The following is a 14,569-nucleotide window of genomic DNA, read 5'->3' on the forward strand; positions in this document are numbered from 1 at the left end:
ATAGAAATCATGAAAGATTACTGTAAACATCAGAAAGCAAATACAGTACATAGTGATGTTGATGCTTGTGGAAACCATTGTTCAATTATAAATTGTCAAAATCTCAAAAGAATTAAGAGATCCTAATAGTTTCAAAGTTGGATTGCGTATTATGAGGGAAAATGTCAGTCATTCCTCTTTAAAGATCGTCAAAACATCTTTTTCATAGAGAAATACAAAAAGCCTTTATGTTTGAGTTGTCATTTACAGCTCAGTATATGAAGCTTTAGCTGTTTTTTTCTCAAATAAATAGAAAACCTTCTAGTTAATACTGTTGGTTTAATTGGAATGGACTGCTTAAAAGGTCTCTGTTCCATTAGCAGAAACATTTATTTAACATAAATTCTCACTGGCTCAGTTAACCACTATCTGTCCTACTTACATAACAAAATGCTTCTCTCTTAATTTAAATAAATCATTCAAAAGATGCATGCTGTTTTTGGTGTACATGGCCATTATATAAGCTTTTGTGGGCTGTAAACAGAAGATGGCTAAATAAGGGGGCCAAAAGTAAAATACCCATACATGCACAAAAACAGCATAAAAAATCTATCAGATGGAGTCTTCCTGGATTATACTCTTAATCTGAAGACAGACAGCGAGGACACCTGGGCCATCACTGAAATTAAAGGATTAGAGGAGCCACACTGTGCTAATAAGGAAAATAAGCAGGAGATCTGATATTTCGGTAAATGGCATCACAGGGCAGTTTTGTTAATTGAAACCTATTATGTTAATGGCTTTTTGCATTATTTTTCCTGGTAATGAAGACTTTCTGGGGAACATGAAATGTATACATTATAAGAATTTTGAAGAGATTTCCAGACCAGTAGGGATGGAATATTTATTTCTTTTGGAATACTTTAGCCTTGCAGTTATTTTCACATGAAACAATATATGTTCACCTTCTTCTGTTTGTCTTAATATGTAATGGAGAATATTTTCATGACATAAAGAATTTTCCCGAACGCTGTAATTAAGAGGTAGAAACTGTCAATAATCTGGATTGCACAGTTTATTGGACAATTTTCTGTGATTAAAAGTTTGCTCTTTGTGAGGACTAGGAGAAGAGACGTTCATTGTTTTTTTTTTTAGCTGTGGAGAAAAGCAGAATTGGGTAGCGCTCGGGAAGTTATGAAGGAAACCAGTAATCGGAGAAAAGAGCCTCTGCAAAGAGGCAGCTTAAGGACTAGAAGGTTCTGTAACAGCTGGGCAAAGACGATTGCCATTTTCCAGCTTTTTAAATCAACAATAGCTCAACTGTGCTTTTGCACTTTGAGCCAGATTACTGTGAGTCATTTATTTCTTAAAAAGCGGGGCGGGTCTAAGACATGCTGCTATACTAAATCGGAGTACTCGCGTGCTGCTGTGGGTGGGAATGGGGAGGAAAAGCTGATTCCCCTAGTGTACAAGGACACTCCTGGGTGTAATGAGTCTAGGTGAACTGCATGGGATATCTGACGGTGGAGGTGGAGCAGAAAAGGATCAAGTTAGATATTTTGGACGCTGTATTAAAAATACTACAATTGCCCTTCACATATTAGTGTTTTTAGAAAATTTGTTTTTAGGGGTTTTGAAATTTTGTTTTAAAACATATTTAATACGTTCTGGGCTTTTTTAAGTGCCCAGTTCACAAATTTCCAAATTGGTTTGCAATAAATGTTGGTGTGCCCGCACATACTTTTTGGAAGACTTTAATGATATTATTTTTCACGTTTGTTAATGCAAAATGAAAATGAAATGTTTCGTTCTAATAGCTCATTGGGCACTTATGCCCATGGTGATTTTTTCCCCCCCCATTTTAAACGGCAAGCAGAATAGGTCTGTTGATTGAATTGTTTTTTGGGATAAAACATGGAGCTCAAGTGATGTTATTTAATATAACCAGCAAGTGCTCAGGGTTTGGTATTAGAATACTTTAAATTCTCATTTAGATTTAATCTGTATAAGTAGCCATTCAAAAAGATTAATTGATTTGATGCAAGAACAGTGAAAGATATGACTTGAGTAAAAATTGCCAGGCTAGTACTGACAAGAAGGAGTCATGTATAACGGAGAAGAATGAAATGTTTACTTGCCCAGAGAAGTAAAACACTTGAGTTAAACCAATTAAAGCTAACCAGAAGGCAATTTCTGTGGAGAAATCACGGTGAGCAATATGCTTACACTTGCTCTATTCAAGCTAAACATTGGAAGTGTGAATAGAGTGATCTCCTTTAACACGAGGGCTTTTTTGTGTTAAAGGTCTTTTTCCTGTCCTGTACATCTGTGGGACCAACTTGTCAATACTTTGAACAGGCGAAAAATTAAACTGACCAACCTTCACAATCAGCTGGCTATAGCTTCCCAGGAAGAGTGGCCTTACATCACAAACAACAGTCTGTCCTGGGCTTGATCAGACATACCTGTATAATTCAAGTGTATGCACAGTCAACATACATGTGTGTGAATGCTTAGAGAGATCATGCTCTGCTAATTTTGGAATATTTTCATTCTAAAAATGTTATTAATACTGAAAACATGTCTTACGATCTATACTTAAGTATGTATTTGTTTTTATTTTGTTATCCGAGTTAAAAATGTTTGATGAAATCCATTAGATCTGAGTTTCCTTTATGCATTAGTATATATATATACTGTAATCAAGCCCCGTCAAGGCTTTTGGACTAATCCATGGAAATTTGTTACTTTGAAATATTTGCCCAGCACTGGTTCTCAGCTGGCAGCTGAAATGTCTGTGTCCACATAAAAGAAGCTAGTGAAGGAATTACTGTTAATATCCTTCTCATTCATCAATTAAACTACAGCCATGGTCTGAGCTCTCACCACAGAATTGATGAATCAGAACACATGCCTGGAGGAAATAACTGTAATTTCAGCTTCTGAGTGTCACTTGGCAGTGTACACCCTTCATTTCTGCTCCTGTGATTCATCAGTATGTTGAATTCATTGACCATGGAACATATTATTCTGTGAGTGCTTATAGTTCTTCTATAAGAGGTACAGCAGCATTTAAGCCCCTTCCCAAATACTGTAAAAGCCTCCAGTTCATACAGTTACAGTATAAGCTGCGCCTTAACTTATGCTGGTGGTCAGGTCTGGTACCTCTTAATTTGAGACTGTCCTCGCTACAGGATGTCTAAACACTGATCTGTCTCCTCCTCATGACATGAATCATTTAACTTGAGCATTTACAATTTCATCATTTAAAAAAAGTCACTGTTTTATCTAGATGACTCCTTGATTACATCTCTGAGAACAAATCCTTATTTTCTTATTCTATGAAAACCTTAAAAATGAACTGGGACAGGATGTGAAGCCTTCAGCTTCGCTGTGCTGCTGACATGCTGTGCAGCTGGTAATGTCGATTGTTAGGAACTGAATGGGATTGATCAGGAATGGATTTTGCATTCCAGTGTTTCATTCTCAAACATTCAACCCTACATATCCTCAATAAAGAGGAGAAAATTTGAAAAGACTGGATAAGTGTGCTCCTACAATGTGACTAATGCTAGTTGAGGCTCCTAGGTTGACCAAAAAGTGCCTTGATTGTGTTGCGTGAACAAAAATGTTTAATTTTCTTAAATAAATGAAAAAGATACATTTTGAAGATTTTAGCAGTTATTGTGGAGTGTTTGCGATTGCTTGTTTGTGGCATTCTGTTTCACCATGATGCATTCTTGGAAATTACAGGACTTTAACCTTGCATACGGTGTGAAAACGGTGTTGACTTTAACCTTAAAAATACTTTTTAGTTTTCATTTTTTTTAAAAGGCACTTTATAGAAAGTGTTTGGTATTTCTGCAATCAGATATTATTTACACAAATATTCAGTTTGTGAATATATTCAGTACAGTATTATATGCTGTACCTCTTATAGTTATTCCATAAAAGGTACAGCAGTATTTAAGCCCCCTCCCAAATACCGTAAAAGCCTCCAGTTCATACAGTTATAAACTGCGCCATAACTTATGCTGGTGGTCGGGTCTGGTACCTCTTAATTTGAGACTGTCCGCGCTACAGGACTTCTAAGCACCGATCTCTCTCCTCCTTAGTTTTTTCCTGTGTGGCAACCAGATGCGCAATAGTACTTTGGATTTGCATAGAGTACTTTGGAAGGAGATTGCATTAACGTTTAAGGAAAATTTGAACCTTTATGCATTGTAAACTGCTAATCCCAACAGGAATGTGCTTTCACAAGGACACCTCATCGTAATCTTATTCTTGTTTATCTGATAGCTGTAAGGACAAGGCCGTTGGCTGTGTGGATACATGCCATTTTCCGGCAATTGAATACAACTGCACTAAAAAAAGATGTTTTATTGTTATTAATATTTCTAATTATATAAATATATTAAAAACACGTTAAAATTAAGAGTGAGATAAACCTCACACCTAATGGTATAAATCGCAATAACTGCTCCATTAGCACTATACTTTAGTAATACCAGAAGAGCTTTATGTCCCTTTGCTCTTAAAATTTACTATGGCCATTTGTTTTAGCCCATTCAAAATGTGTTTGTGTATCAAGCTCAGAAAGAAACTTCCAAAGACCAAACTGCTCTTGAATCACAACCGCTCACACAGACATCCTTTCAAAAATTGTTTCAATTTTCTCAGATATTTACATTTTTCAGCATTTTCCGTTGGAATGGAATGGTGACAAACCATGCTTCAGCCTTTTGTAATCAGTGTCCTTACCAGCATAAAACCTTCCAATAATTAGAAAATACTTCCAAAAACGTCTTAAATATTTTAAATATGAAAATATACTACATAAATATGACCCCGATTATATAGATCAATATTCAGAAATGCTTGTTGCTATTGTAAATTAAATGTATTAGCCAGAACAAAGACATTGCATACTGTAATGACAAAACATCAAGCTGAATTAGGCAGTGAGCAGGCTAATTTGATTTAGTGGTATAGAAACAATCACAAGGACAGCAGGATCACCCAGCAATGGAATTAACAAAGTGTTAAAAAATCTCTAACATTTTAAATTATTAAAGGATTTCTTATATGTAATCTTTGTATCTTTCTTATCCACTGTTTGTATCTTCTAAAAATCATTTCAACTTGTGGGTAACAGGCTGCCCATTTCTATGTACTAGTGCATGCTTATAGTTGGCTCATCTGGTTATGCTACTCCTGGTACATGCGTCTTTTATGAACATAATCTGGTATTTTGCCAGATTAAATTGATAATTGCTTAAATTAATTATTGGAATAATTTTCTGTTGCAGGTGGGTTAATGCTGTTCAAGAATGTTTGTCTACAGATCTGTAGAATTGTTGGATTTTAAATCTGCTTGTCAGTATGGACATTATATAAGATCAATGTACCTCTTTGCCAAAATGTTGTACAGTAGATAAAACTGAAAAAAATCATGATGATGCATTTTTATGATGATACAGAACCTGTGATCAATATTTGTATTAATTTTGACAATGCCTTCTTTTAGTGTAAGTTGACATGTAAGGTTTGTGATAATGCAAAATACAGTGCACTGGAATATAGGATGTGTTGTGTAGTCTTAATTTCAGGAAATTACAGTGTGGAAGTAATCGAGTAAGAGAACATGCAAATATATAGCAATAGGTACTTTGTGTCAAGAACTCAGGTAGGCAGGTCAAGACTGTTGTGTTGGACCTAGTTATGTTGAGATGTAGGGGCAGACTATTCAGAACTCACTAGTTCGCATGACACTCCTGCAACAGAATGCAGTGTGCTGGAACACTGTAAGATTGATTCAACTATGGAGGAGCTAAGGAGCCAAAAGTCATTCTTACGTGACATTTACAGAAAACTTGCTGAACAGTAGACACTAGACAAGTGCTGTGCAGAAAACCATATGTGCTCTTATTGATATCTCCCAAAAAGTATGCAGTGCTCATTTTCTGGAGAGACCACCAGAGAGGATATGAATGGAAGGTTTGTGCCAAACAGTTAATGCCAGTCCCTGGTGACTCATTCATGGTATACAGTTATTCCCAGCGGCAGTGAGTCAAATAGCACAGAGGGTTTAAAACGGTATTTTCCTTGTGTATTCAAAGTTAATGATGTCTTTTAGTCTGTGGATTTCCTAGTGTGCAACCCTACAGGTAACTTTAAAAAATGGCTGGTAAATATCCTTAAGAATACATTCTGAATATATTAGTTATGCTTGAAACAGGCCTGCTTCTCTGAGTTTGTGTTAGGGAGACAGTTGCTGTATATTTAACTGGATTTTGAACATCTTTTTGTTGGGTTTGAAAGAAATCTAAACTCCGCTTAACTGCTATGTTTTTATAGTCATGAATTTCCAAGTTTATTTCCTTATATTAGTTATGGTACAGTAGAGAATTCCTTATGGCATTTGCAGAAATGCTGTTAAATACATACAGAACGTCTGTATCCTCCAGTACCGTATATTAAACTTTGAAGTATATGAAAATATTCTTCTCTGTATTGAATTGCTATCCACCATTTGTGGCTGTTAACTACTTCTGAGTCAGAAATGCTGTCATTCCACTGTAAAACAATAGCAATTGAAAGCATTGAATGTTCACAGTATCTATTCCCTCATTATGTCTCTGCTTGTTTCCAGTTTGTTATACATATACAGTTTAATTAGGAATGAACCAGGAGAAGAAATGGAGCCTTACTTTCAACAGCTGCACCAGACTGTTCCCTGTACCCCAAAAATTCTTCCCCTCTGTTGTTTTTTCTTTCCTGCCACCTGTGTTCTTGCTTTGTTTGAACACACTTGTTGTAGTTGTTAGAAGGTTGGGTTTTTCCTTGCAAACTACAATCCAGTGACTATCCAACAAAGTGGGAAAATCAGATGAAACCAGAAGATCATGTGTGTTATCCCTGATTATTGAGTTGAAATGTATATAAATTATTCAGTAAAATGCTTTCCTTGATGTTTCTTGCAATGGTATTTACACACAGCACTTGCATTGTGTGCCTTGATATAAGTTTATAAAGTGAAGTACAGAACTGCAAAATTTCTTGATAAGCACTTAAAGTGTCCTTGTCTGACATTTTAGTGAAGGTTAGGAAGCTGATGTATCAGTATTTTGAGAAAATTTAGACCAATTACTATGTAAAAAAAGCAATGGATAATGAATATATTGGACAAAATCTTTTTCATGTGCAGTGTAACATATTTGTAGAGTTTATAATACTTTATTATGAAATGGGCAGCACACTATTCCATATTCTGGTATTCAGAATTGGCTAACGTGTTCTTTAAAGCCTTGCATTACTTTGCAGTATTTATATTGGAACCAAAGATAAATTTGAGTGCCCTCAGATTTCCTGAAGGTTTTACCTCTAGACCTACTGAACAACTGTAAACATGGAATTTATGGTCCATTAAGGCATCTCTCTGTTGATATTTTGCAGTGCACACTGTAATAAATAATATATGAGACCTTAAAACACTGTAATGTAGTGTCAATTTAACAATCCTTGACAGGATTTTTTTTTATTTCTTTGCATGAAATGTGCCTGAATGTAGTTTGCTTCTTAGCTTTTTAGACTTCAGTTTCAGTCAGCTATTGTTTTTTCAAAAGGCATTTTAATATAACCTTGTCTGGGAATGTGACCTGATGTCTCAGAGCTAAAGGTTTTTGTCATTATTCCCTGTGGAAATTTGGTTTGTGGCCTATTGTTTCATTCCGTAGGTAGATGTCAGCAAAGGGCAAAGAGCAATCTGAAAGATGAACCTTTTTCCTCAGAAAAAAAAATGTATTAGCAAATTGCCAGTGTTAATGATTTAGTGAGAGATATTTGTACATCTCACATTGCCTGCAAAAATGTTAAAATAAGATTAGAAATCTTGGTATTGAAATTGAGCATGTGTAGGCTGTTGTCAGTAGGCTCCTGTGAAAGGGTCCTAATTCACTTCTCTCTCATACTGTACATATTTTGTACCAGCAGTAATCTACAATCCTAAGTGGTCATCCTTTACACAATATTTAAGCATTTTACAAACACAGCACCTCAGAGCACTTGCTTCACTGGTTTACATTTCTAAAGGAACGGTCTTTGCTGCATTTATAGCTCTTTGGATGTCTGGAAGAAGCTACCTAGCCAAGTGATACCTTGGCTTCCTTCAAGAAATAGCTGTTAGTAACTAATCTGACTGATGATCTCATCCATCCAAGTGAACTAAATGGGCCTTTTCTTGTTTTTTATGTTTTCAAGTTTGACAAAATATTTAATGGGAAAATAACTGCTTTATATAGATGGTTCAATTTATTTGAATTTAAAATGGAGTTATACTTGAGTACCAAGACAAGTATGACTTAAATATGCTTGAATATAAGCATTCCTATATGCATTAACAATGTATAATAAAATGCTTTTTTCATATATTTGTCTTTTCTGCAACACTGCTAATCAAGATTAGATTTCATAAGGCAGAATTTCCACTGTATTTTGGTTCTCAAATAATATTCTGTGTGGTGAAATCAGACTTGCTTTAAGCGTTTATACGGCCTTTATGGGAATCTGGTGAGTGAGATGGCTGGTATATCAGAGGCTGCAGTCCCCCAGAGTCAGCACAACGCCTGTTCCAAAGCTGTTTTCAATGCTAATGCAATTTTGTGAAAGAACAGTGGGTGTGCATTGTAGGCCAAAAGCTATTGAGATCATGAGGACTAATAAAAACTCCCTTGCCTGAAGCAGTCATGAACTTTCATTGGCAGCATTTTACCCAGTAAAAACTATAGTTCTATATACCTTTATTGAGATGTACTATATGAGCAACAGGAATCAATACAGAAACTGGTATGCAGTGAAGTTGCAAAGCTAAGATTACTATAATTAGATTTGTATAAAACCATGTATTATTAAATTATATTAATAGGATGTTTTGTGTAACAGCCTATATTACTATGAAAAGTACACATTAATATCTTATTTATAGTGAAACATTTTAGCTTTGGAACCTAATAATACATACTATTTCTGCTCAGTTGGAAAGCTGAATGGGCTTCAGCATGGCTTAAGTTCAAGAAACATTTCTCATTTTGGGCTGACAAAATCCCTCATTGAGAAACAAAGGTTTTTAGTTTTGTCCATCCACAAATTCAATGTCCTAATCCCTGTTGCTTTTCATAGATTATTTACTTTGTGTCTTGCTTGACGAGAAAAAAAATTAGGTAAATCTGATTACTGCAGAGTACTTGTATCGGTTGAAATGCATATACATTTAGTGTTTATATGACAAATGGTGTTAAATGGAGATAACATTTTTTTTTGGAAAATAAAGAATTGGAATCATAGTTTTGTACAAGATCTTTGCTTTCTTCCTTAAGGTACCACCTTTCATTCTTTCTCATGCAGTGCAGCACATTTCCAAAATGGAATTGTTTCTGTTGCTTTCGAGTTGTCGTAAATAAATAATCTTATGCTCATGCTTAATGTCAGTAACTGAAATCATATTATCATCATTTTAGTAAACTAGTTTGTAAATTCGTATCAGTTTTGGAAAAGATGGTGATCAAGCACTAATTGTTTTTAAAAAAAAGAATTTACGGGTGGAGTTTACTCTGGGGATTAAAGTCAGAACTACACAACTGAGGTCTTTGGGGGTTGAAAAGGTTACATGAAGCAGATGTTCTTTAGTCCAGTAAATGGGAAATAAGAAATGGATTGTGTAATGGGAAAGGAGACTTTGCTTCTTCACATAGTAAAAGTTTAACCAGCTCATGATGAGTAAACCTAGCAAGGGTTGAATGTTGTCCTGACATTAAGCTACATACTTCAAGTATCTTTACAGGCCATATTGTGAGGCAGAATCAATGGTAAGGAGAATGAATGGTCATTGTAACTTGTCTGTCTCATTGTGTGTAGATAGTAAAACATGACAAACCAACTTTAAGCAGATTGGATGTCCACTGGAGTATTGACCAGCGGAATCAGTACATTAAATAGTAGTTTACAGCCCTTAAAACTGAAAACAAGGTGTCCTTTTAAGGGGTTACCACCGACTGGAGTGAGATTATGAGAAGGATATTATGGGGATCAGATCTAGGACCATTGCTTTTCCTATGCTATAACATAAGAACTTAAGAAAGGTTACAAATGGGCCATTTGACCTATCAATCTTGTTTGGTAGATAGTCGCTAATTAATCTCAGAGTAAAAGACGCCAGGGTATCTGGCTTCAACAGCATGGCTGAGTAGCTTGTTCAATGCTCGCAAAACCCTGAAGTGTCTGCTGTTCTGGGTTTTAAGAACTTCCGAACAGCTTCCACTGTCCTGTGGTTCATGTTTCACTGCTGTTTTTTGATCTTTAGTGCGTACTAGTGTCTTGTCTAATTTGTAAATGGTACGAACAGGTGGTGCTACAAATACTTTAGCAACACAGTGGGCAACATAGGAAGGCATAGACAAAATATTTGACTAGACAGACACATGGCAAATGAAATTTAACACTGATAACTCCAAAGCAAGAAAAAGATTAATTCAAATATCAGATGGATAATATTGAAGTGGAATATGTACCAAGTGATATGTGCCGAAGATATGTGTGCTAGACTGTGAAACACCGTTAAAAAAACAGTAAAATGCTTGGATAAACTAAGAGAATAGTATTAAATGAAGTGGAGGCATGTTAAACTTGTATGATGTATTGGTTGGACCTTAGTTGGGAATATGGTGCTTAATTTGGTCAATATCCCACAAGAAAGTATTGTAGCTTTAGAGGCTGTACTGTGGAGTGCGATTGTGGTTATTTCTGGCCTGAAGAGAAAGTAATTCTGACGCATACTAAGGCAATTTGTTGTGATGGTCATTAACCGTTGTCTTTAAAACTAGAAAGGAACCTCAAGTTTAATATCTGCTACTTGGCACCTACTGTATGTCTACATCTTGAAGTAATTTTTGTGCCATTACTCAACCATGGATAGATTGTTGAAGATACTGCATAAGTGAAAATTCTCACTCTTGCATTTTTTACATTTTTTTCAGAACTCCATGAACCTTCCTCCAGATAAAGCACGATTATTGCGCCAATATGACAATGAAAAGAAATGGGAACTTATTTGTGATCAGGTAAGTTTTTGTCCTGTATTAAAGTTTGATGTCCTAATGAAATAGATTTGAGATGTCACTTTATGCTGTCAGTACAGTCTCAAATGTCACTTTATATTGTATCATTACATCTATTATTCTACCCTTTTGTTCTTAATTTCTGATTTTTACATAAATCACATGTTCATGTTTTAAACCTTCCATTATCTTAAGTCATACTTGTAGCAGAGTTTTACTCCAAATTAAACTGGATAAACTGAATACTGTACCTAACAGGAAAGAAAATAAAACATGTTCCATAGCTAATAAATCACAGAATGATATCCCATGTGGGAAGACAATCTGCTTTCCTAAGTTACTACTGTCCTACTGATTCTTTTTTTTCTGATCTTTTTTCTTTTTTGTCTATTGTGTCCTAATGCTTTTTAGGCTCAGATTTTTGTCTCTGATCTCTTGATTTTGTTATAATTTTTTTTGTCTCCAAATGTTATTATTCTGTAAATTATTATTATTTCTCTGGAACAGTCAAGATATTTGAAGTCATGTTGTGTTAACATTAATAATTAAAATATATATGTACAACATTGTAGATGTAGTATTAGAAATACTGGGTTTTTCCTTCAGTGAAAGTGTTGTGGGTCTGTCCCAGGACCTTTTCTGCCTCACTGAACACAAGAAGTAAAGGAGAATTATAAAAAATATATATAATTTTTTATAGTTTTATGTTCAAGGGGTATTTTTCATACAAACATACAGTATGAAAAAAGCTCTAAAAGTCTCACGTTTTCACATCTTTAAAATATTTTAAGAACTATTCCCATTCTAAGGGCAGCTATATAAATGGAAATAAAAACAATAATTCATAGCCTTTCACAGTGGGATTTAACATTTGTTTTTCCATTTTTGTAAGGTCGGTATTGATAGACGTCTGCCAGTCATATGTGCTACCTATCTCCTGAATCTTTCTTTCGTTTCTGCTGCAGTTCATATTCAGTGTGTTATGTTCCCTAGTTGCAGTGTTGTGGCTAATAATAAGTCTGATCAGGAGACCTTTATAGGTTGGTTTGTGTAGTTACTCTATATATGCTTTCTATATACTGCTAAAAGCTGTACAGAACGTCTTATGTAACTATGGTAACTATGGCATAAAGAATGGATATGATTGCTCAGCTATAGTTGACAAAAACATGTTCACTTACAAAATATTTCTCTCTGGATCTTTTAGGAAATCTAATGACTTATTAAATATGAAAGATTCTATGAAAATATAAAAGATTGTCAAAGGGGAGAAGCTACAATACAAACAATATTAAAAGCAATTGTTATACATTGAAGCAAAGCCATGTGTAAAATGCATAAAATGAATTAATACATCAGAAGTAATAAATAATTTGCTTCTGAACCGATAGAAAAAGATGCTCCTTGAAAGAGTCTGACTAATAGAGTGGCTTGGATGACTAATGCAGCTATTCTAAAAAAGACTTCTCTCAAATCCCTCAGAAAGGGATTTAAAAATGCCTTTGGCTTCTTGGTTTTCTCTTGACTGCTTTAGTGATCGCAGTTCAATTTTAGATTAGGCTCACTCTTAAGAAAGAATGTGTTTAGCATATGTTTTTTTTGTGGATGGGTCTCTTTTAAATGGAAATTTGCTGCTGTACTAAAATTTCAATAGGCTGACACAAAGTGAGTTAATGTGTGAATTAGGGTGCAGAAGAACTGATAATGCTATAAGAAATGTATACAGATATGTAGAGATGCCATGTTTATGATAACCATTATAGTAATGAGTGAAAATACGAAGTCCGCAATGCTGTGTTTGAATATCCTGAAGAGTTTTGTGTTTTTTCCTCTCTTTGAACTTTCTCTTCTTCTGCACTAAAGCATAGCCTCCAAGGAGCTGTGGGATTTTCTCTGGAATTTAGATGATTCCTAATTAATAGGATGATATTCAAATGTAACACTTTTATCTGCAAGCTATGGATGTGGCAGAAATCTCTTGGCGCTGACCGTTACATAATCAGGCTTTAACTCTTCTTTCTCAAAACCTATCAAGAAGCAGAAAAAGTAGAATTAGCAACTGTATGATTTTATTTTATTATTTATTTTCATTTTATACAGTGCCTCTCAAGTTATGACACATCAAGAGTGTTTTACTGTGGAGGCAGCAAATCATCAGAGCATAGGTAGAAAGTATATAGTGAGGGACAGGAAGAATATAAAATAGCGTTTCTGTTTTTAAAGTTTGGAAATGCTACCCTGAAGAAACGTGTTTTTAATTGGCACGGTTAAGGCACATTTTTGTAGAAGTCTGTTGTAGTGCATTTAGAAGCACCAAAAACAGTGCAATACAGTAACTCATTCAAGGGAACCTACTGTAGAGGCACAGACCAGTTTGTCAGCATCTGATTGAGACTGAATAAGTCACATCCAGAGGGACACCTCTGTAATATTTCTGACGGAAATCTCATATGAGATAAAAAGAACACCAAGAGTATTTGAGCTGTAACTTATTGAAGGGCATGATACTAATAAAGTATTAATTGATTTACCCAATGTGATATATCATTAGCTCTGAGTTGTTTATTTCAATTGATTTATTCTGTATGCTGCACAGATCTCTTACGTACATCCTGTTTAACGGTCACAAAATAGTGAAAATCCTGAGTTTCTCTATACAGGAATGTAAGTTTCCTTCCCTTTGCCATTATCTATTCCTGTTATTAAAACAGACACACTTGGGCATCAGTGGATTAAAGAAACAGTGTCATTTTTATACTAACCTACTCTTTCAAATTTTTCTTTGCTGTTGCCCACTTTTTTCTGGAATACAATACAGTCCTGAAAGATCTTTCTTCCAGTTCTTCAACAACATGTTAATCTCATTAATATGAATACGTGAGGCTCCAAAAGAAATGACCTTAAAACCTGCTGTCACCGCTGATTCCTCATGGAGAACTTTACAGGGCAGTAAAGTGAGGTTGATTGCAGCTACCATAAATCAGGATTATGTGTACAGTGCTTTTGAGAGTTGATGGAGCGCATAATTGCAACATCAACAGCAGTCGATGACAGTGATTTTAAGCTCTGTGCCTCACACAGCACTTTTTTTTTTATTTGTTGGAGTTGGTAACATATGGAATGACAATAGGATGAGACAAGACGAGTTAGCCCACATTTTTTTTGTATTTGTTATTGCTTAAGTAGTTTTTTTATGCAGATCTGTAAGTGCTCCCGAAATGAACAGCTTGTTTATTAAACTGCAAAAGAAAAACTGATAAATATCTGCAGTGATCTGGGATTCTTATCTTCATAAAAAGGATATAGCATTGAATTGACCGTTTAATGGTAACTGTGGATACTAATCCAAGCAGGACAGCGAATTTAGAGAGTTACAGTGCTGCTTGTTTTCTCCATGCTGAGTAATTAAACTTAATGAAGCTCATGCATTAACAGAGTTGGCGTTATAGAAGGTGTTATGAAGAGCCAAAGTTTTGCCA

At 35.1% G+C, this 14,569-nt stretch overlaps 1 protein-coding gene across 9 annotated transcripts in view; it reads left to right on the forward strand.

The window, feature by feature from the left end:
* The window catches only part of fmnl2a (formin-like 2a), a 75,395-nt gene that overhangs the window by 24,202 nt on the left and 36,624 nt on the right, over positions 1-14,569 (forward strand). For all 9 annotated transcript variants that reach the window (XM_015358728.2, XM_015358723.2, XM_006636461.3 and 6 more), the window contains exon 2: positions 11,010-11,093. In XM_015358728.2, coding sequence (XP_015214214.2) covers positions 11,010-11,093 — 84 coding nt within the window. The remainder of the gene's footprint in view (positions 1-11,009; positions 11,094-14,569) is intronic.

Source organism: Lepisosteus oculatus, chromosome 12 (assembly GCF_040954835.1).
Source record: "Lepisosteus oculatus isolate fLepOcu1 chromosome 12, fLepOcu1.hap2, whole genome shotgun sequence".
Classification (NCBI taxonomy): Eukaryota; Metazoa; Chordata; class Actinopteri; order Semionotiformes; family Lepisosteidae; genus Lepisosteus; species Lepisosteus oculatus.